The following is a 23,967-nucleotide window of genomic DNA, read 5'->3' on the forward strand; positions in this document are numbered from 1 at the left end:
AACCCTGCATCTGAAAACACTTATCTGCCTTAAACTCGAGCCCCACCGATTTCCCTAGAAGTTGAACATGGCTATGTATATTAAGTAGAGACAAAGACAGGACCAAGTAGAGAATAGGGGGAAGAGAATATGATGCTGCTGTCTTTCATTGTGTGCTTACAATGTGGCTAGCAGGCAAACCAACAGCCCTCACCAACAAGGCTAACAACACTGGCTCTTCACTTCTTGGAAATGGGGCAGATGTGATTTAAAACAGACAAGCACATAACCTGTCACCTGAGAGTTTCCCCTGGGTACCCCGATACAGGGTAGGGACAAACCCCTGAAATCTTTACCTTGAGTCTTTAACAGACAAAACTAGCTTGCTACTAGGCCAACTGCTGCCGGGTTGTCTCTCGACTGTCTTTTGAATGTGACCACCTTGAAATTAGAAAGTTCTTACCACCTGTTAATTACACTGCACTAAAACAAAGTGGAAAAACTACTTTATACACTAGAATAGCAGGATGTAAAGTAACAAAAAATAAAACACGAAAGGATTAAATGACTGGGATTTACAAAATTGGGATACTTTTTTTTTTTTTTTTTACAAGCCACAATATTGGTGCATACAAGATCAACACAGTCCTGTGGTCTTTAAAATGAGCATACTATGTAGTAATAAATATATTAAAGCCATCATCACTGCAGTAATTTCCAGATATGCTGGCCATAGCGCGCTAGCAATAAATCCAGTAAAATGTGCCCAGACAATGACTCAGCCCAGAATGAAATGTCATTTCAGTAGAGCAGACATAAGTGCTCTAACAACATTAAATAGCTACTTTCACACTATCATTTAATCCACTTCGAAATTAGCATTTCCTTTCTAAATACACTGCAACACACTTCTATTAACAGCAGCATATGACGCAGAAAATGAAAAATGGTTTTATACATCCTAAAATAAACTCCTATTTTCATACAGCCTCCGATAGCGATATTTTCTTTAATAACAGTTTCTGCCATACAAGGCAAAATATACGCTATTAACATGCCAGGGACTTTGAAGACACGTTTATTGCTACCCTCCCTGTGGTCAATGTATGAAGAATACAATTCTATAGGACAGAAAATTGCAAAAGGTCAATGCTTCAGATGGCAACGTGTATATCTGAATCAGTTCTAAGTGTGCGTCATCGTTTGATTTTCTGTGCACACTTGGCTCCACAATGAAGCACGAGCGTGCAGTGGAGGTCAGAAGAAACTTAAAATGAATTTTTATTAAAGAAAGAAGCTTGTTGATGCCCTTGGGAAATATATTTGGTGAATGACACTCAACAAGCATCCGAGTCTACCAGCAAATCTTTTAATCCAAAAACTAAAACCAGTTAAATAATAAAACACACTCCATGTTTATTTCTTCAGACCTCCACCTTTCCTTTGGGGATCAAACCAGTTATGTAATAAGCCCCCTCGCCTCCAGCTGTAAGATGGCCAAACAACGATTACTTTTCACTGTTATCTCGGATTACCAAGTTATTCGGCACATTGTAAATACATTTCCCCTGTGCACCCAGCACAAAGACTTGACCGGGGTTTGAAATGAAACTTGAAAGGTAAGTCAATTATAAACCATGTAAAGAAGTACAAACTAAAGCGGCCCGTTTACCATATGCTTGAAAATGATATATAGTTCGCTGTGCGCCAACTCATTAACTGTATTTTATGGGTTTCCATTAATACCCTCCATGCCATGAATTACCCATTTGCCGGGTGCTTTGACACCTATGGGAGCTTGCTGCTAAAAGATCTGGCTACAACAAATATACAGAGCGGTGTTTTGCAGCAGTGAAGTGATAAACATCTCTATTAATATCAGACCCCCCCGCACTGAAGAGGGTTCTCAGATCTTAAATTACAGTGAATAAGGAAAATGCTATTAAAAGCTTAAATTACGGCTTCTCTGCTCACCAAAATTGCACGAAACACAGTGGAGCTGATTCCTTCTGCCACTTCAAACTCTCCCTTGTCATTGGGACGTGTGAAATTATGTTCTCTGCCTGATCCAAACATCCTGTGCAACAAAACCATCACAAGTTTCAGTAAGAGTGTGAAAAGGATTCGCATAGCGTCGGATTAAAAATAAATAAATAAAGTGCTACAAATTAGGACACTTAAACCAGTCACCAAACAGCCACGTGGAAGAAGACGACGACATGTTAGCTAAACTTTTATGCCGATGCAAACATCCAAGATACACACACACCACACATTTTCAGATCTAAATAAGCCTTAAAAAAAGATACATTTTCAATAAAATAGGAGTTATAATAATAATTAAAAAAATAAAAGGAACCTACTTATGAATAGGGCAAAGAAAGCCTGCATGTCCATATCTGTACTTCTACTTCCCAACTTCCCCACTGGTGTTCTACAACCCATCTACCATCTCCCCCAAAACACCCTTTTTATTCCTCCACCTGAAATTATGATCCCCCATCTTTAGTTTTATCAGGAAAAGAATACAGTTTAGGGGCAAAAATGAACAAATAAAAGAACTAAACAGCTGAAGGTTAAGTAAATGGTGGTGATATTGTACAACCCTGTACAGTATGTAAAAAATTGTATTTTATGACTGACTCCTCTCCCTTTCCGCAGCCCAGTTAATGATAAAACCACAATATAAATCTCCTGTTGCACGACGTACTTTCCATTTACATGGGACTCTACTTTGAGTTCATCAGTTCCTCCTAATCAAGACGGTGCACAGTGCCTTTTTGTTTTGTGCTTGTGTAGAGGTTCAGGATATAGAAATTGCAACAAAACAAAAACCACACTTGCCTCAACACCTCAACTTCCTTATTACTTTGTCGTATTAATGCTGCAGTTCAAGCTGCCGTTTCTAAAAATATATATATATATATATTTTCCCCATTCAATATATGCATCAATACTATCTGCACACTGACAAGTGGTTAGCTAAGCTGCAGATCGATCTGTTCTCCTGTAATCGACTGTAATAGATCGCTTACTCAGGGTTATTTAATTCAGTTCTTGTACAGCATTTTGGGCAATGTAGTTCCTAGAATGAGATTGACTGTGCCGTTCCTAGATACAATTGGTTCACTGCTAGGTAGAGGGCGGGGCTCAAGAGCCAGAGCCTATCAAGAGGAAGGGGACTGTCACTTTGGAAATGCTTCCTACATTAGAAACATTATAAATGTCTTAAAAACATTTTTATTTTTTATTTTTAAATGCTACAAGTATTTTCTCATAGTACAGAACTGTTTTAATTAAAAAAAAAAAAAAACACATGAATGGATATTGCTTGAACTGCTGCTTTAAAGCATGCCAAAAAATAATGCTGGTTTGCAAGTCCTATATAAGGATAAGTGGCTTGTCTGTGCGGACCTGCACCAGGATTCCAATGCTTATCTGGCAGAACCACTGTCACTGAATGTTTTAATTCTGAAGCTAAAGTGATAGGAGAAAATATACATCTTAATTAATCGTTATCAGAAAGAACATGCACGGAGTGGTGTATGTTGCATTGTACTTGTGCCACAGCCGACTTTGTAAACAATTAAAAAAAAAAAAAAAGTAGTTACATGTATCCGTTAACTTGACCAAAAAGGTTATAGCACAGGCACGCAGACAACTTGAAAAGTGGATTTTCTTCACAAAGACAAAAACACTTAGCAGACACCGGAAAAGAAACAGATGTGGTTTTACAAGAGAGTAAAGATGCGTCACCGGCTTTCACCGAACCATCAGAAGCTTACAGAAAAACAGATTACAAACCTGCCCAACATGGTGTTTGGCTGCGCAGTAAAAATAGATGGATCTACAACAAATCTGGTGTTGTCCACTATGAGAGTGACTCTTTCGGAGGTGCGTACATTCCGAGCGCCTTCTTTTGCATTCTCGTAAACAAACACCATCTCCCCAGCAGTCTTACAGTTCCCATCTGAACTGGACTGGCTATTGTTTCTGCTACTCAGGCCAATACTACTACTGGAACCATTCGGGGAGGTTTTCTGAGGGCGGGGGCTGCTTGGCCGGGATGAACTGTATTCCTTCTCTCGATCTACAAAACAGAATGAAGGTTTTGGTTGATTGTTCGGATTGGCACAGTAGGTTCAAAAATCATTATAAAATCTGACTGTCTTCTTAGGATATGCTTGGCTGCAATAACTTCAGGTATAAGCTTACAAGTGATGACCACAATTACATAATTGAATTTCCAATCCCACACATTTAGACTTATTTCCAGAAAAGTAGATTGATCTATTCCAGGAAGACATCTTATCTTGAGAAAGCACAAAATATTTTCGTATTTAACGGTGTTATGTATCCATAGGATATCCTACTGTTCTTGTTAAAATGTTCTTGTTATTCAACAATATATATATTTTTTTAAATGCCCACAAATTATTATTCTCTAGAAATATTTGCACTGAAGAAAAATATGTTGTAATGTAATATTATGGTGTGATTCAGTAACACCATCTCTACTTGCCAACAAAACTCTTTTCTCGTGTTTAAAATATACTGCGATAAATAGCTCCCGTGATCCATAACTGAAATAAACAAATTACACACCACCTGCTATATCACTAAATACATTTAATCTGATTAATTTCAATGACTTTATCCAGAATTACAAAAGGTTTCTTACTATGGATTGAAATACTATAAAATGGGTTAATTTTATTTACAGGAACTGTTACTTCTCTAGGACATCTATTATTGAGCGCCTTTCAATACACCTGGAACAGTGTTAGATTTTGAATTATACTACTGAATTTAACCATTGTCAAATGGCTTTATAAAATACTTGAATTGCTTATGTGACTTTTGTATAATTTAGCGTCATTTTCCAAATGTCATCATTACAACTCCATGATGGTGGGAAAATAAAATTTCCATGTTTAATAATCTTTTGGCCAATTTCAAGAGATAAAAAAAAAAATCTCACTGTTTAGATGATGTGAGTCAGGATAACAAACTCATGCTTGAAGACAAACAAGTGTTTAAGACAAGCTAAAGACTCATGTTTTTCTTCCACACACACACACCCAGTGCAACCCCAGGCATGACTATCATTTAAAAAGATATATTTACCCTGTAAATTGTTTTTTAGATACACCATAAAAAAAACTAAAATACATTCTTAGTCAGTACAGACCGTGGCATTATATAAAGATAGTTCATGATTCTTATCCCTTTTGTGGGTAAAGAGGTGGCATCTATATACTCCATTGATATATATTTGAAGGCCTGCAAGGGATATATAGTACACTATAATGCATTGCTTTTCATTGCCAAGTTGTCAGCTGATTATATTCTCATTGATTCTGGATATTGCTTTCATCCTTTACTCCCTGCTATTTTATTCACATAAAAACTGCACAAAGTAGTTATCTAATTATGCTCATCGGTGGTAGGTCATTTTAGGACTCACTGTTGAGATTTAGCCTAAAAGTATCTATCAAAATGAATTTCATACCTACTTCTGTAACCGGAAAAACGTTCAAAGGGACAGTCCCTTCTAGGACAATTGTGAACGAAGGACAGTATTATGTTTAATAGGTTACATAGATCTGGCTGAAAAAGTAGAAGTATCTTTAAATCATTTTTAAATCTGTTCACATTTTTATTTTCAAATGCTTTGGAGGGCTTGTACAAATCTTTCATTTGGTTTGTGGTTAGCCCTCAAAGTCACAGGCAAATTGTTCTTTCTTGCTTTGTTTCATTATTTGCAAAGTAATTATGATGCCATCATTAGTCAAACAGTTGACGATGAGTAGCGGATAGGCTTAAATCCAGAACAAAACATTTTGCACAAAATAGAAATAAAATAAAATTACTTTAAAGGTTGACGGAAACTAAAAGCAAAATACATCGATATACAGAACAGACTTGTGTGTCCCATCTGACACAATCTTGAGCCGGAAAAAACATTTTTAATCCAAAATTAACTTAAGTAAAAAACAGAAACATGACAATAAAACTACTGATGTTATTTTTACAGCAAAATTAATGTACAAATGGGTTTTATGTAGAGCAGGTTGATACATTGTGAGCTCTAAAGAACTTTGTAAGAACCCCTTGGAACATCGTGCCATATTGCCCCCTGCACATAATCAGATAATGTGAAACACTTTGGTTCTTTAGGGACTCTGTTCTTGAGATATTTAACTGCTTTTATGAGACTCAAAAGCCTTTAGGAAAATCAAGATGGCTGTCATGCAAGCCTCACTCCCATGGGCCAATGAGAAGCCGCAATGTCATCAGATTATGACATTGCAGTTTTCCTACTGGAGGACCCTAGTAGCCATCTTAGATTTTGATTTTGCTGGCACCTAACAATGTAAATATGAAGAACTAGGTGGTCCCAGGAGCTAGCATGCAATTCTGTAAAAAAAAAAAATTGCTAAAATAACTTAAACGCACATTAAATAACCCAGGTCCCTACACTGTTTAAAAGCAAAAATGTTCATTATTTCCTTCTTTATCACACATTTCACGGTCTAGCAGATTTCAATTCCGTAGAAATATGGATATAAAATGCTCTGAGGACAGTCCTAAATATGGCCGATAGCCCAATGGCCTGAGTACTACATGGTCGATCCAGCCGGTAGTATATGCTGATCTCAAAGATTAAGCCATGCATGTGTAAATACATACAGCTGGCACAGTGAAACTGCCAATAGCACATTAATTCCGTTATGGTTTATACATCAGAAGAAAATGCCAGCTGAAATGACTGCAACTTTATAATCACAATAGCCATTTTCTGCCTCAGTTAGGAGACGGCTGCTACAAAGCGAATGAAGCATATTCTGTGGCATTTGTCTTGCTTTTTTGGAATAGGGTTCCTGGGCCTACAGTCCATTAAACACCTCAAACTGTGAAATAATTCTTATAACGTTAATAAAATGCGTAAAATTGTCTGACGTGACTTGAATACAAATCCTATATACGCTGGTGAGTCTGTTTGGTAATTTAAAAACATCAGCTGCGGGGTCCCCATGCTTCACGAGATACTTAACAGGGAAAGTGCAACCGCTAGCATCCTCTCCGGGGGGAAACAAACACGGCGGTGTAAATCTTCCACATTGCGTGGGTCAAGAGGAAGCCGCGACATCATCCGTTCCAGCTTCCTATAGGGTCGTCTCACATGGGTGTATACTGGCGGGACATTTCCTGATATGCATATCAAGAACTATGGGAGCCCCGGAGCTGAAATTATCGTGGTTCAGCTCTGGAGATCATATGCGCTCTGCCCTGGTAAAAAAGGGAGAGGGGGTCCGGGGAAACAGGTCAGGATGGGACAGCTCTTTTAAGAATTATGGCCTAAGAAAGGAAAGAGGACCCTAGAAATTGTGTCATGATAGACTGGAGTAGAAATGGAGTTATTGCGAGTTGAGGGACTTGTGCCTTAAAGAAGCTCCGTTAATAGCTGAAGCATAGGCTTACCACTCTGATGCTGCCTTGTAGGCGAGGTGACATTCCGGATACATGGAGTGAGTTGGCTCTCTCCTCTTTCGTGGGATGAGTCACGGGACCTGTCACTTGACCGGCGTCTATCTCTTGAGCGCTCATGGCCACCACTGGCACCATGGAGACTCATTTTTGCGTGACCTGTTCCCCCTCTAGCAGCACGTGATGGGGTACTGAAAAACAAGAAAAAGGCACAAACGGATCGAAACATTACTATGATATGAACAATAATAAAGACAAACAAAAACATTTGCTTAAAATGTTTGTTCAGAAAACAACAAAACCATCACAAATGTGCATCCAGAGGTTAATTCTGATGACATTTCTGCCACAATGCAGTCTTAAAATGAGTAGAAAGATAATAAATGCTGCACACTAATAAAAAAAAATCAAAGGGGAATGCAACTACCGGTGCTCCTGGTTCAGGATTCTCTGTGTCAATCCAGGGTTAACGAAATGAAGAAAATCAGGACTCAACGGATTTGCTCAATGAACTAATTATTTGCCAAAAGACTTGACGTTTCGGCCACACAGGCCTTTCTCAAAAGCAGAAATGGCATGCTTTTGAGAAAGGCCTGTGGGCCGAAACGTCAAGTCTATTGGCAATAAATTGGTTCATTGAGCAAATCCGTGGAGCCTGATTTTCTTCATTTCGTCTTAAAATGAGGACACACTACAAAAAATAAAATAAAAAAAATAACAGTTTGCATGCAAGATGGTGTTAATAGTGACAACTAGAATTTTATAAGCAACAAAACGAATTCCAGAAGCAATCTCGTTTTTCTGTCAAAGATTGGAGAGTGATAAAGAACAGGTCGTTAGACACCCACGGTAAACTTAATTTAAAGAATATGGTTTGTGCAAACTAGATTAAAACACAGCATGCTCCCGCTGCTTAAACATCACTGCAGACACAAAAACGATATACGCAAACTTTGCACTAACTGTTCAATTACATTCTTTCAACAAACCATGCTCTATCACGTGCATGCGATTTTATTAATAACTTAAACATTGTGGTTGAGGAAATTGGCCTCGTTATTAAAGCTTAATCATGCTGATCTTTTAAGTCTTTTAAAATGGACATTGATCAATCACAATCACAATATAGGGATTTTCAACTGCATTATTCTGTTTTATCCCTCATGATCCAAGTCACAAAATCATTAAATACCATAACAATCAGGTAATAAACAATACTCTGCTGCCTAAACTTTGTCAGGAAAAAAAAAAAAAAATTAAATAAAAGTTTTGCAGTGCTACGAATGCACATATTCTGCAAGAATGCTACCTAAAGGAATCGGCAAACGCACAGGAAAGTTCCTCGGACTTTCCTCTATTCTCCAGTCAACTCCAAATTTCAGCCTTGGTATTTAAAGGGGGGGAAAAAACACTTCTGTAAGCAAACTGCCGAAAAGGATGCAGAGTATTTCAACATTAAACATACCGCATATGATTTTATTACAAAAAAAAGGCAGGTTGTATTAGCTAGACAAGTATTTATTTCATTACATATACACACATTTAAATATATACAGTTTTCATCTCAACCCCACACATGCTTGCATTTTAGAAGTTATTTGCATGCAGTTTAACTTTGAGCGAGTATAAGATGTATACATTCGATCAAGTGCAATACAAAAAATAATGATACAACATGCACTCAGTTTTCTCTTTTGCAAAGAGCAAAGATACCTAAAAAGAATGAATACGCACCTTCCACTTGCATCAGTCAGGCATTGAAAAACCTTTGGTATCAGAGCACAAAGGAACTGAGAACCGTCAAACAATGCTCCTTTGAAAGCCAGCTCAGCATCCCTGGGCATTACTTGCAAAGTTCAGCATATCTGCTATTTCTATCATATTTTTAGAGCCCCACTGCACCATTAGTAAATCACACTGTCCTTTGGTCTCCTTGCCCAGTGCCTCAACGGCAGCAATTCATTAGCAGCTATTCAGGCTTCAGGAGGCTCCACCTTCCAGGTATTAATGCTAAATTATTTTCACACGATCACGGACTCGGACGTGCATAAAGCTCAGGCTGACGTTTCCCGGCTCGCAACCTCATCTGAGCTGCTTTTGTGCTGGCAGTCCTATCAACGCGCAGCTATTGGAAGCCCCGCAGTGACAGGCAGGATAGAGAGAATAGGGAAGGGGAGGAGGAAGGAAGGAGCAGCCTCCTGGCACGTTGCTGCCTGCTATCTGGGACGTGGTTTCTAGGCTTACAAGCTTTTCAGGTTTAAGTAAATTGTGACATCTCGTAATATGGCGGTGGCTGCAAATTATTTGTTGTAATCACAATTAGAACAATGTACGGAGCCTCTAAACACTTCTTACGGTGCTATCCCACCTAATCAGGTAAGCTGTATTTTGTATCTGGCTTCCCTAAATAAATCTAACAATGCCAATAGCAAAGGTTTGGCTGCTTAAAGCAGCAAAACATGTAGCACTGCACATTTTTGGTTTATTATTACAGGATTGAAGCAGAAGGGTCTCTGGAGCTGAATGGTGTTCATTTCAGCTCCTGGGACCCTCTGCTTCCAGAGATACTTACCTGCCGGAATCTCTGTGGAGTTCAAATAGCCAGGTCATGCTGGCCAATAGGAAGCTGCAGCGGATGATGTTACGGATTCCTATTGACCCACGTGGCTCAGGATTTTAAAGTCGCACCTTGTGTTAGGCACACAACTTCCCAGGCTGCGGAGATAGCGACACCCCCTACAGAATTAAGTATCTCTGGAAGCAAGGGGTCCCCGGAGCTGAAATTAACACACATTGCACAGTGCTACATATTTGCTGCTTTTGGCTTTTTCTTTTAAATTAGTTAGGTCACTCAAGTCTTTTCTTTCCCATTATCACACCCTGTCCTTATCTGAGCGCTGATAAGGGGAGGTAGGGAGGGGGGACTCTGGCAGTACAAGCGCTAGCTGATCACACACACTATCGCACAAAAGGGAGCAGCCAGAGGAAATCACACACCTCTCAAGTCTGACTTACAAAAAATGATATAGAAATACCTCGGTCAGATTTGGGTAAAAGGTGATCAATCACCCAGGTGAAACCCTTTAAACAGGTTACTGGAATTGGTTCACTTTGGTCCTAGAAGGCATTGCCCCTCAACAGTAACAAAAAATGTATTTGTATTCCATCTGCATATTAAGGGAAGTTTTAGGTTTGGGTCATTAAATGCAGATTAAGCAGTTAAAATGCTCCACTCTGCCCGAGTAGCCCACAACAATTTTTACTTTGCTGGGAACAGTGACTCATCTTTATTTAAAGAGCAGCCAGTCCCTGTCGTTAATACCATTCGATTAAAATAGTGAAATGCCTAAATATCCCAGCATTACATCAAATGCCTGTCCTCTTACACTTCTGAAAACCATTGAAGGAAAGGAAAACCCAACACCTCTCCTTGTAACTCCGGAATCAAAGCCATAACATAGATTGCTTATTACAAATAGCAGGTGTTTGTTACAGCTTCCTGTGACATTTCTGCTCCACAGTTTACTCCAAACTAAAACAGATAGCACGCTACATTTGAACGTGAAGGTTTATGAAAATTAAGAAAATGTTTATTGACCTCTTCAGCTATGGAAAGGTCAGCACAACACACGACAAAGACATTATTGACCAATTGAGCATAAGGTAGGCTCAACATTCAGCTGTTAATGTTTTGACCAAAGCATATAATACAAACATGTAAGAGTGCCATATACACCTGGATGACATATTAAAAGACTTCATGCCAATCACAGGAAAACCACAGTGCTGCCAACTCTCCCCAACCTCAATCCCCAGTCATGAATCTCACTTTGTACAGGACATGGCACATGGATGAGAGGATTAATACATAGAAATTGGAGGCATGCCCACACTCAAGAAAAGCCATAACCGTTTAATCAGCTAATGGACTGAACAGACCGTTTTGTTGAACAAACTTGGCTCTGGGATCTCTGTTTTGTCACCATAACCCGTCAAGTCCATCTCTTTGTTAGACTTTCTGTGGGACACTAAAAGCTTATTACACTGGTACAAACTCCCTATAATGTCGGTGTTTGTTTAGGGTGCATCTAATAGGAGATGCAGAATAATTACACTGACGGGAAATATCCAGAGACTTGGTGCCCTGAAGGGCATTACCTATCCAGGCATTTAGAACTTAGCACTAATAAGAACTTAGCACTTAGAGGGGTACTCTGTTGAACGCAGCCGGTTTAGGCCATCCTGCGGATGGAGAAACAGATAAGTTTTCTTAAAAAGGTACAATAGTATTTTGCCCCACTACATACTCACTCCCAGTGTAGACCAGCGATTTGCAACCTTTTTTTTAGTTACGGAACGCTATAATTATATTTTGAAATTCTGCGGAACCCCAACCCTCTCTAATAGCGCGTCTGAGATCAGATGCATTCTAAGGAACCCCAACCCTCTCTAATAGCGCGTCTGAGATCAGATGCATTCTAAGGAACCCCAACCCTCTCTAATAGCGCGTCTGAGATCAGATGCATTCTAAGGAACCCCAACCCTCTCTAATAGCGCGTCTGAGATCAGATGCATTGTAAGGAACCCCGACCCTCTAATAACGTGTCTGAGATCAGATGCATTGTAAATATATGACCTGAAAATTGCACAGAACACTTTAGGGATGTCCGCAGAACCCTGGTTGAAAAACACTAGTGTAGATACGCTCTTTTGCCATACACAATAAGCTTATTTTTTCCCATTAGTTAAGTCTCTTACTTATCCTTTCAGATCGCTCATTGGAAAAAGTGCTATGCCGCTGGGTTGTCTGTTAAAAACGGTTAATGCACTTGTGTATTCCTCCAAGCAAAATTCTATAAAAACCCATCTTTGCTATTGTCAGTTTTTTATGGTGAAGCAATTATCTTAATGTTTTTGCAACCCTTTTATTTCCTGCATTACCATTCACTTAATTCCTGAATTTCACAAACACACACTATACACCCTCTCTTTGTCCTATATTCTTTGCAATATGTAACTTCCATTTTAAGAAACATCTGCAGACAAAATACAAGAGAGAGTCAGGTACTTGGATGGAAAAGGTAATGTTAGGTGGGATCTCATACCTTAGATGTGAAAAACAATTTCACAAGTCGTCCACACACCTGTGTAACCAAATGAGTCCCAGAGGATGATCCAGCACTGCTCAAAGCACTAATGGTAACAGTTTGTAGTTTATGTATCCCTGGTGTGATATTTCTATTGTAATACACATGGTGTATTTATTCATGTCTTGAGACGAGCCATATGATTAAACAGCAAAGCAAACGGGAGAACAGGCAAACTACTATCACGGTTTCCATGTGAAAATGTGGAACAGAGAAAGGTCCTTGTGACCTTGGACAAGTCCCTTTATCTCCCTGGGCTTTGTTATTAATTTAGAGGAAAAGCTGATCTGCTACAATAATTTTACACAGTAAATATGCAGGTTTGCCTATGACATTACCAACGCTTAGATCAAGAAGAAATTTGTGTCCTTGTTCTATTATTTTAGGGTGCAGCATTTATAGGAGAGCACTTGAAGGGTACCCTAGACTTCATATTCTCCCCTAAAAGGTTAATGGAAATAAACATAAAACAATTGCGTCTCTGGGCTATCCCTTGTACACATCCATGCCTAAAAAGCTGCAAGCTCATTATTTGTGCATACTGTATGTTGTATGCATATTCACAAAAAACCATTAATGTATCATTTGCCAATTGAAGTTTAATGCAGAGTTCGATACACACGTACAGCGACAAGAACAAATAGGATAAATTGTGTTAAGTTAAATTAAAGGGCACTTAAGGGGAAAAAAACTGGCAGAACAATTGTAAAAAGAACACGGACTAAAGAAAACTGGTACATTATAGTTTAAAATATACTGCAGCAAGTATAATTTGTCTGCTTTCTGTTTTACAACATATAGCTGCTGTCTTTGGGATTCTTTAACGTATTTGGTATTCATTTCAAAATCCCTGCATACATTATTCAGAACTCCATTAGACAATGGTGAAACGAGCCTCAGCCAATCAATATGTAATTCAAATACAACCATACAGACCACGTTCCCTTGTCCAAATAAAACACTCACAATTATACCATCACATGATTTACTTTATTAACTAGAAAATAACAGCTATCTCCTAGAACAGCAGTGTGCAAACAGGGGGCGTGAGATTTTTTTGGGGGGTTAGGGGGGAGGGCACGGTGGTTAGAAGCCCCGGGCTCTTCCCCAAGGCATTTAAATTAAATGCCAGGGGACCGCATGAGGCATCTGTAACTCCCCTTGATTCAGCCGGCTTCGGGCGATACATCGCCATGGTAACACAGCATGGGTTACTTGCCGTCACATGACCTGCAGAATCATTTGATGCTTGATATAAGGTATGGGTGGGCGTGAGCAATGGGGGAGAGCTGGCATGAGGTGCAGGACAAAAAGTTTGTGCACCCCTGTCCTAGAATAACCATATAGCACATTACATCTGCTTACCATGCATGGAAAACCAAATCAGTAGTCACTAGACTACTAGACTAATCACTCGGCTCCTATTTGCTATAACTGAGACCTGGCTCACTCAGTCTTACTCTGCTCTGGAAGCTGCCGTCTCTTATGGTGGCCTTTCTTTCTTCCACACTCCGCACCCTTATACAAGGGGTAGAGGCGTGGGGCTCCTCTCTGCCGTTACCGTACCCTTCATATTCCTCACTCTCTTGCTTTTACCTACTTTGAGGCTCACACTGTCCAGATCATCTATCGCCCACCTACCTCTACTCATCCTTCTTCTACGTCTCTCTCTCACTTTGAATCCTGGCTCTCTTTCTCTCCTCAGACACCCCTGTTGTTCTCCTTTGGGACTTCAACTGCCACATTGATGACCACTCCCTCCCTTGGGCTTCCCGCTTTCTCTCTAACCTCTTCTGTTGGCTTTCAACAGTGGACTGCAGCCAGCAACCACAATGATGTCCACTACCTAGTTTTTCATTAAAAACTTCTCTAATTTCTCCATTTCCCCCTTACCTCTCTGTGATCTTCACCTCCTCTAATTTTCTCTCTCTCGCTTCTCCCCCTAGTTTCTGCAGAGACCTGAGCTCTATTAACCTATTTGCTTTTGATTCCACTTTACGCTCCTCCCTCTCCTCTCAGCCCTGCTCCAGACCCTGGTAACCTGGTCAGGAACTACAACTCTGCCCCGTCCTCCTAACGATCAACATGCCCAGATGTCACTTTGCCATTCTCATCCTTCTAACCCCAGACCCTGGCTAAATTCTCACACGCGCATGCTGCGTTCCTCCGAATGCCTCTTGAGGAAATCTCACACTCTCGCAGACTTCCTTCACTACAAATGTATGCTATCCTGTTTCAACTCTGCCCTCTCTCAGGCTAAACAAACCTACTTTTCTTCACTAATCAACACCCATAAGTCTAACCCACCCCGACTCTTCTCTGTCTTTGACAGACCTACTCAGACCACCCTCAGCTGCCTCTTCTTCCTCCATCTCACCTCAGGACTTTGCTGACTATTTTAAGGAAAAGGTGGAATCCATTTGTCAGAATGTCCCCTCTATATCCTCCTCCCACCCTACACCGCTTCCTAACTCTCCTCCTGCCTTCCTTGACTCTTTCCACTGTCACAGAGGATGTGTCACTGTTGATCTCTTCTCCCCATTCCCTTCCATCTCCTAAAACCTCTTGCTCCTACTATAATGCCTACGCTCAGATTTTTAACTCCTCCCTCTACTCGAGTACCTTTCCCTCCTCCTTCAAACATGCAGTTATACCATTACTCAAAAACAGCAAGCTTGACCCTGCCTGTCTTTCTAACTATTGACCTGTCTCCCTCCTGCCTTTTGCCTCTAAACTCCTTGAACGTCGTGTTCTCTCGCTTGCTTTATTTTCTCAACACCTATTCTCTCCTAGACCCTCTACAATCTGACTTCCGCACTGCTCACTCCACTGAAACAGCCCTCACTAAAATAACTAATGACCTCCATGTTGGCAAAGACAGAGGTCATTACACACTGCTCATATTACACGATCTCTGTAGCATTTGATACGGTCCTTCACAGTCTCCATAGTCTTGGTATTCGTTACAAAGCTCTATCCTGGATCTCCTCTTACATCCCCATCGTACTTTGTATCTCTTCTGCCAACACCTCCTCCTCTTCTATCGATCTCTCTGTGGGGGTACCCCAAGGCTCAGTCCTGGGACCCCTCCTCTTTTCCCTGTACACACTCTTTCTAGGTGACCTAATCACATCTCTTGGATTCAAATAGCACCTTTATGTTGACGACACACAAATTTTACGTCCCAAACCCTGACCTTACACCTGCTGAACAGACCAACATTTCTGAATGTCTCTCTGCGATATCATCCTGGTTGGCCCCCCGCCGACTTAAACATGGCAAAAACAGAGCTCCTCATATTTCATCCCAAACCTGGCCCTACTACCCCCTTCCACATTACTGTTGGAAGTACTATCATTCACCCAGTAGCCCAAGCACGCTGCCTAGGGGTCACACTCTACTCCTCTCACATTCAAAACGTATCTAAAACCAGTCGCTTTTTCCTCCGCAATATTACAAATATACGCCCTTTCCTCTGTTGCTCAGTTGCTGAAACTCTGACTCAGGCCCTCATTCTCTCCCGTCTCGATTACTGTAAAATGCTGATGTCCGGCCTTCTTGCCTCTCACCTGTCACCCCTACAAATCAATCCTAAACACTGCTGCCAGAATCACTCTACTTTCCTAAATCTGTATCAGCATCTCCCCTGCTGAAATCCCTCTCCTGGCTTCCGATCAAATCCCGTATCACACACTCAACTCTCCTCCTCACTTAAGGCTTTACACTCCTCTGCCCCTCCTTACATCTCAGCCCTAATATCTCACTATGCACCATCCCGACTCTTGCGTTCTGCTCAAGGATGTCTCCTCTCTACCCCCTTTTTATCTAAAGCCCTCTCCCGCCTTAAACCTCTTTAACTGACTGCCCCACACCTCTGGAATGCCCTTCCCCTCAATACCCGACTAGCACCCTCTCTATCCACCTTTAAGACCCACCTTAAGACACACTTGCTTAACGAAGGACGAGTAGCTCCGTGTCTAATACTATAGACCTGATACATAAAGCTTGGCCCCCTGCAGACGCAAGTACCAGAATGCCCTCCTACTGTATCTGTATGTTCTTCCTACCTATCAATCAGATTGGAAGCTCTTCGGAGCAGGGACTCCTCTTCCTAAATGTTACTTTTTATGTCTGAAGCACTTATTCCCATGTTCTGTTATTTGTTATTTATATAATTGTCACGTGTATTACTACTGTGAAGCGCTATGTATATTAATGGCGCAATATAAAGAAATACATACTAGAGCAGGGGTGCGTAAATGTTTGTTGCTGCGCCCCCCTGCGTTACCTTAGTGCAATGTCAAATGACGTCATGACAAGTGACCCGTCGTGTTGCCATGGAGACGCGTCCAGAAGCTGGCTGAATCTCGTTAAGTTCAGTTTGCAGAGGCCTCACGCAATCATCCCAACATTTAATTTAAATGCCTTGGGGAGGAGCACGGGGCATCTGCAACTGCAGCGCCCCCCCAGAAAAATCTCACCCCCCCAGTTTGCGCACCCCTGCCCTAGAGGACCATTTGGGGAGAGAACTAGTGCAAAACATATTTGCCCATGATAAAATATACATGAAAAAATTAATTTAAAAAACTACATCTGTATTACTTTGCTAAAAATAAATAAATTTGAATATTTTCATAGTAACCAAAAATAAATAAATAAATAAATAAAATTGGTGGCTGAAAAATGTGTCATTTAACCAGGGTCAGACAAAATTTTTAAAAGAATTTAGGCGCCAACTTTTTTGTGGGGCAGAGTGAGTCGCAGAGCGTGCGGCTGTTCAGGTCACTCCTCCTGAACACCTCCAATTCAACTTTGGCCCGTTTAGGAGAATTTTTAGGAGCCACCAACAAGTCAGGTTTTAAAGGTTATCCCAGCTTCAGCACAGGTGGCTCAATCATAGACTAAGATAATAATAGAGCAACCTGTGCTGAAGCAGGGATATCCTTAAACCTTGACCTGTTGGTGGTCTTTGAGGACTGGAGCTGGCCACCCCTGTACTACATACATCATTTGGCCCCTCAACATACCAGATCCCCATGACGTAGTAGCCATGCCCTGGGCACTCAAGGGATAATGTCGGATTACCCAGACTGCTTTTCGGATTGAGGAGCTGACAACGCCTCATAGTGCACTACAAATACTTGCAGCAACAAAAGAATAACGCAAAGTATGTGGTCCATGTAAACACTTGAGATCTGGTGTTATAGTTCGTTTTTTCCCTCTCAATCATTATCCTTGGAAATGAAACCCATACAATGATTTACAAAATATTTGCGTAGAAGCGTTTATATCCTCGGAAAAATAAGTTTAGAATGGAAAAATTAGAGTAAAAGCAGGAATCTTACACCAGGGGTGCACAATCTTTAATCCCTGCAACCCCCTGCCTGCTCTCCTTAAACACCCACCCCCCCCCTCGGCTCCAGCAGCAGGGTCATTTAATTTAAATGCCTTGGGGGAGAGCACGGGACCTCTGAAACGGCTGCCTCCCCAAAAATAAAATCTCACGCCCCCAGTTTGCACACCCCCATGTTCCACGATACTTTAAAAAAAATTAGGTGTATAAAATACTGAAGTACAAAGTAACAATGACGTTCCAAGTAGAAGCAAAGCAAGTGAAACATGCATGCATAGGTTTATGTGATGGGATCGATCCATCGTCTAGAAATTTGATCCACTCAATGAAGTAACAATTTGATGTAATAATACGTAAAACTTACAAAAGGAATGGAAGCACTATAGTTTAAGGTGATGTGCCGCAAGCTTTTGGGTACCTACCTTGAATGTTTATAAAGTTTACGAGGTCTATTGTGCAATTTCCGATCCCAATTCTCTGGATCACTGGAGTTACTGTCATAAGGATGAGGCCGTCCTGCCATTCCACTCCAAGCTTCCTCACACTAGTCCTCTGAAAGCACACATAACCTACAAACCAGAGCAGGATTGACCTTAAAAAAAATTGCCATGCAGAATGAAAAGCAAATGCAGTTAGAAACTAAGACAAGTTACCAGGAAAATGTCTAATTAGACTAAATCCCATTTCCATGTTGTTGTTGTTTCAATCTATGCGGCTGTATGCATAATTGAGTCAACATTATAACCATTTTCAGACAATCTTCAACTCAATGATAAAAGTTTGGTATTGCTTATAGCAGGAATTTGTGAAATTCCCTATATAAATCAAACTAAACAAATATACAAAGGGCAAAAAAAGCTTATTTTCCCACAGGCAATGTAAACACTTTAGAATTTGGTTTATTAAAAATCATCTTCCAAGTTCATATTTTTTACAGGTGTGCTAAAATTTCCCAAGTCTAGGACAGATTTGTAACAATGAAATAATAGCATTCCTCTTGGTTACAACCTACACAGCATCACCTGTGACATCTTCTAAATCACCGAGAGGCAGAATGTGCCGGATTCTAATTTGGAAGTAGCATTGACTGTGACCTTGGAATCACACGATTCAACGGTAGGATAGATCAGGGGCGCGCAAACTTTTCCCCGTGCGCACCCCTGCATTCTCCCCTCTGCGCCTTGCGCCCCTCCCCGCTCGGCCCAGGGCATCAAATGAAGCGCGGGGTCATGTGATGCCACGTTGCCATGGTAATGTGACGTCACCCTGTGGCGTCATTTGACGCCGGGTTACCATGACGGCGCGTCGCTGGAAGGGAAGTGTGTTATAGAGGCCTTGCGCGGTCCCCCGGCATTTAATTTAAATGCCTCGGGGGAGAGCCCGGGGCCTCTAACTGCCACGACCCCCCCCCCCCCCCAGAAAATCTAGTGCCCCCCAGTTTGCGCACTCCTGGGATAGATTATATTGACAGTGCACCAAGGCAGCTTTCCATACTTGCTATTTACAGGACTCATCATATTTAACATACATTTCTTATTTAAACCGGAACAAAAACCCAATACTTATCCAAAAAGTCAACTGTGTTTTTTGTATGAGCCCCAAAACCTTTTCAATTCAACCAGACGATATTTTGGGGGCAAGTGGTGCCAAGCCATCAGGCCCCTTTTACAGCCTATTTAAGTGAATGGGATGTAATGTGTCCTTTAACACAAATAACAACTTAACACTGCTAAGGAAATATAGTCCGTCATGATTAGACCATTCAAATATTCAGTATTTTAATAATCTGGCTTACAACAGGTTAATTTGAGTTCTCACTTAAATATACACGGTATTGTTTTATTGGGGTCAAGCTAGCCGACCCGGTTTTCTGTGTGCCTTGAAGAGCAACTTGCTCTGGACTTGTGGGGTAATTAAAACCTTGGATGGACAACTCTTTTTTTGACAGGGGAAATAAGCAGAGTACCACAGCTTAACGTGGGGTTGTTATTGATGGCCCAATACAATATGTGCATATTATGGAGGTCTGGTGACAGTACACCGACCTACCAGTGGCCCTGGGTGTCATCCTCAAAAGGGTCCTCACAATCCTGAAATCTTCCCCTGTAAGTAGCAGAGAAAGATGGCGAATGGGTCACCATTCAGTTGAAGGTCTGAACTAAAAATAAAAGATATCGGATGTGATGCACCAAAATAAAAATACATATTTCTAACCAGCATGGTCAGCCGCTTCAATTAAGTCCAACAATGCTGGACTAGTTAAGTGGCATATGCGTGATATCCAGTTGTCCATCAAAGACGGTCCCGGGCGTATCAGAATAGATATGTAAAAGTACATTTTGATCAGCCAAAAACATTGATATGCGTTCAAATGTTCGGGCTATCAAAAGAAAGTTATGAGGGTATTTCCTACTGTAATTTTTTTATTCCAAAGAAAAATCCCTTTCTCGTCCAAAGCCATAAAAATGTTAATTAGAGAGTAATGAGTGAGAGGGGGACATCTACATCATCATGGGGGCTGGACAGTGTTGTGTCCGAGATATCCAAATATTGCCATATAGCTTCCCCCTTATGATGATGCCCTTATATGGAACGCTATATCATCATCCAGGGGGGAGGAATTACAGCCCTGCATCTTACCAGCACTGTAGACACACGGATCCAGGCAGAGACAGTGACAGGACTGCAGGTGGCCGCGCAGCTCATCTGAAAGGCGAGCATCGGTATTTCTCTCCCATTTATGTGAAGGATTAAAGCATTGACCACCGCAGCGTTACTCCTTCTGGGCCGCCAACCTTGCGGCCGCGGGTTTCTGCATTTTTCTCCGCGCCCACAAGAACAGTAAATCCCGCTACATCCGTGCACGTCACGTGCTCACAGGTGTGCTGTTCGTGACACGGTCCTTGATGCCCTCTACATCCGAATATCCTAGTTTTGTGTCACATTTTATTATTTTTAGCCGCAGGTTGCAACATGTGGTCTTTAGGTTGTTTTCCAAACGTGAACCACCCAACAACCGCTCTAAACGCATGTATTGTGCAAAATTAAAATGTTTCCAAAAAATAAATAAAACATCTCAGATGTGTAGCAAGGTAAGAGTAAGCAGACTTTTGTACTGATCTCTTGTTTGACAAATATTCTAAAAGAACTGTTTTTAATTTGCTACAGCAAAACAAAGAGTCTATAAGTGAATATGAACCATGCTAAAACTATATCTGATCTACTGATGCAATAATCACAAGACATTTGCTAGAAGTGCTGGTGATACCACTTAATTGGCAGTGGACAACTTATCAAAAGGCAATAAGACTCCCAAAACAGACCATCAACCTCCTTCAACTGGAGTAAAATGTTATCTGCTTCTCTCTTGTATGTGCCAGTTACTACACATTATTGGTCTTTTTTTAAGTCAAAAGACAATATGCGCATGAGAGTGTAGATTAGGCTCTTTGGGATTTATTGGCACTTATCGCAGGATGCCTACAGCAGAAGTCTTGACTCCAGTCCTCAAGACACCAAAAGGTCAGGTTTTAAGGATATCCCAGCTTCAGCACAGGAAGCTCAATCAGTGGCTCGCTAATTGAGCCAGCCGTGCAGAAGCAGGAATATCCTGAAAATCTGACCTGTTAAAGTCTTGAGGACTGGAGTTGGCCACCTCTGGCCTACAGAATGGATTCTAAATTAAAAAGGTGTGATAACCAGTGTGGGATAACGCTAGCAAACAATTGACCCGAAACATATACAGGACAAAACAATATATAGTCCTGTTTGTTATTCCATAGCACACTAGGCGTCTATGAAGATATCACATTAAAAACAGCACGATTGTTTGGAGTTTAAAATATGGACATGTTATATGAAGATTTATACTACCTGTCCTGACAGCCTTAGAGCACTAGTCTCGGTGGTTAACCCACCCTTTTTTCTCAAAAACACACAGTGTAAAATAAATATATATAATATATAATATAACACACACACACACACACACAAATAAATACCAAATAAAGAAAAAGCGCTACTCATATACACATCAACAAAATAATACATAAACAGACTATCACAGCCTCTTATCACAATTCCTCCAATTGTTGTCTTAAGTCTTGTTCAATTTATATTAAAAAAGTGGGGGGGAGCAAAAATACAAAATATATAGTGTAGTATGTAGTGTTCCAAGTGTTTATCAAAATGCTTTAGTTGTTGGGGCACTCACATTTAATCAGTATAAATAGTGGCTTTATTTCACCCCACAGTGGATGGTATGATTCTCAGAGAGAAGAATATACACACTGCAGACTAATCTCTTACAGAGGTGGTATACCTTTATTTATTACACTCCCATTCATAACATTTAAAAAGGAGCATAAAAAAATAAATGAAGTAGTGCGAGATATGTGGCCCAATGCCTGATCGTTCACCCTTCCCCGAGTCTTCTGTAATGTCTTCTCTTGCCTCACTTTAGGGCCGGTATGATGATCTCAATGTGGATGTCTCGCTCACCCAACACATTTCATAGGGGTGAAGTAGTAATAGGGGCCCACGAAATGCGTTGGGCGAGCGAGGCAGCCCCATTGAGATCGTCATACTGGTGGAGCCGGCTATGTATACATTCTTCCCTGAGAATACACTAGAGCACGGGCACCATCTGTGGAAAACACTAAAGGCACAATTAATAATTATTAAATGTGAGTTTACAAGCGATTAAAGCTTTTTGATAAACACTTGGACCAACACATACTACACTATATCTACTTTTTCGCTCTCCCTTTTCCCCTCAATTAAAAACCAATGGAAAATATACAACTTTCAAATAAACAGAAGAAAATATTTTATCTTGCTTCATTACCACAGCAAAAACATGGTAAACAAGGAGTATGGGTGTTACCAATATTTCCAAACTCCACTCGGGGAATATTCATGTAAAAAATACAGTACTAAGAACATACTATTAAAAAGGATGACTAACTGAAGGCTGGGTGACACCATCATACTAGCGCTCGTTCATAAGGATTGCAGACTAAAAAAGGAGCACGCCAGATTAATATTTACAATGCTTGTATTAGAATTTAGGGAGGAGACAGTTTACTCCACCTAAAAAAAGGAAAAATGTTAAGTACAATGTAAAATAAGCTCCAAGTATGCCTATAAAAATTAAATCAGTGAAAGCCCTTTTATAGAAACAGATTAGGTGTGTTTTAGCTTTTAAGATGTTAACACTTGACCGAAGTTATATTAGCTAGTCAATATATCTCCCCGAGTCCCCATCACTAAAAGCTTAACTGCTGCCATTGTTGAAACCTTAAGGTAACGTGTTGTGCAGAAACATGGTTAGTGAAGGGGGTTTCTTCATCTTCGGATTTAGATTATACACACTGTGCAAACAAGGAGAATTGTGTTTCTAATCAGTGATAAAAAACCATTGTAAAATAAACTGTGCAATCTGCATATCCACAGTGAGCACACTGAATCCCAGCAATCCTCAAAGACTGTACAGTAATGTACTGAAACAATGCTTCAAACACGCTGTATTTGCTGTACTTAGACGGGTTAAGATCCCTCATCTCACACACCCCTAAACGTGTTAATATGCTCTAGTACAGGGGTGGACAACTACAGTCCTCATGGGCCACCAATAGGTCAGGTTTTCAGGATATCCCTGTTTCAGCACATATGGATCAATCAGTGGCTCAGTGATAATGCCTGAGCCACCCGTGCTGAAGCAGGGATATCCTGAAAACCTGACCACAGGTGGACCTTGAGGACTGGAGTTTCCCACCCCAGAGCATATTAACACGTTCATTCTCAGATGTGACAAATACATTTTGAACGTGAAAGGGGGGGGGGGGCACGAAGGACCAGATGAAGCAGACTTTGCAAACAGTGGAGAGGCAACATCAGTTATTTGAAAGTGTACATTATACTGATCTTTATGGAGTTCTGTCTCATGTGGGAGTAAGTTCATAACAAAAGAAAAAATGCTCTACATTACTGCAGTAT

The 23,967-nt window shown here is 40.7% G+C and overlaps 1 protein-coding gene across 4 annotated transcripts in view; it reads right to left on the reverse strand.

Annotated features, from left to right (window-relative positions):
* The window catches only part of BTBD10 (BTB domain containing 10), a 37,123-nt gene that overhangs the window by 7,616 nt on the left and 5,540 nt on the right, over window positions 1-23,967 (reverse strand). The window contains exons 2-5 of one of the 4 annotated variants that reach the window (XM_075567166.1): window positions 18,393-18,539; window positions 7,465-7,661; window positions 3,784-4,069; window positions 1,954-2,056 (exon numbers count right to left, since the gene is read on the reverse strand). In XM_075567166.1, the coding sequence (XP_075423281.1) occupies window positions 1,954-2,056; window positions 3,784-4,069; window positions 7,465-7,661; window positions 18,393-18,493 (687 nt within the window). In that variant the 5' untranslated portion in view covers window positions 18,494-18,539. Of the gene's footprint in view, window positions 1-1,953; window positions 2,057-3,783; window positions 4,070-7,464; window positions 7,662-8,779; window positions 8,803-9,204; window positions 9,570-18,392; window positions 18,540-23,967 lie in introns of those variants that run through there. The other 3 variants (XM_075567165.1, XM_075567168.1, XM_075567167.1) reach the window with 3 other exon arrangements.

The sequence above is a fragment of the Ascaphus truei genome, chromosome 12, assembly GCF_040206685.1.
Source record: "Ascaphus truei isolate aAscTru1 chromosome 12, aAscTru1.hap1, whole genome shotgun sequence".
Lineage (NCBI taxonomy): Eukaryota > Metazoa > Chordata > Amphibia > Anura > Ascaphidae > Ascaphus > Ascaphus truei.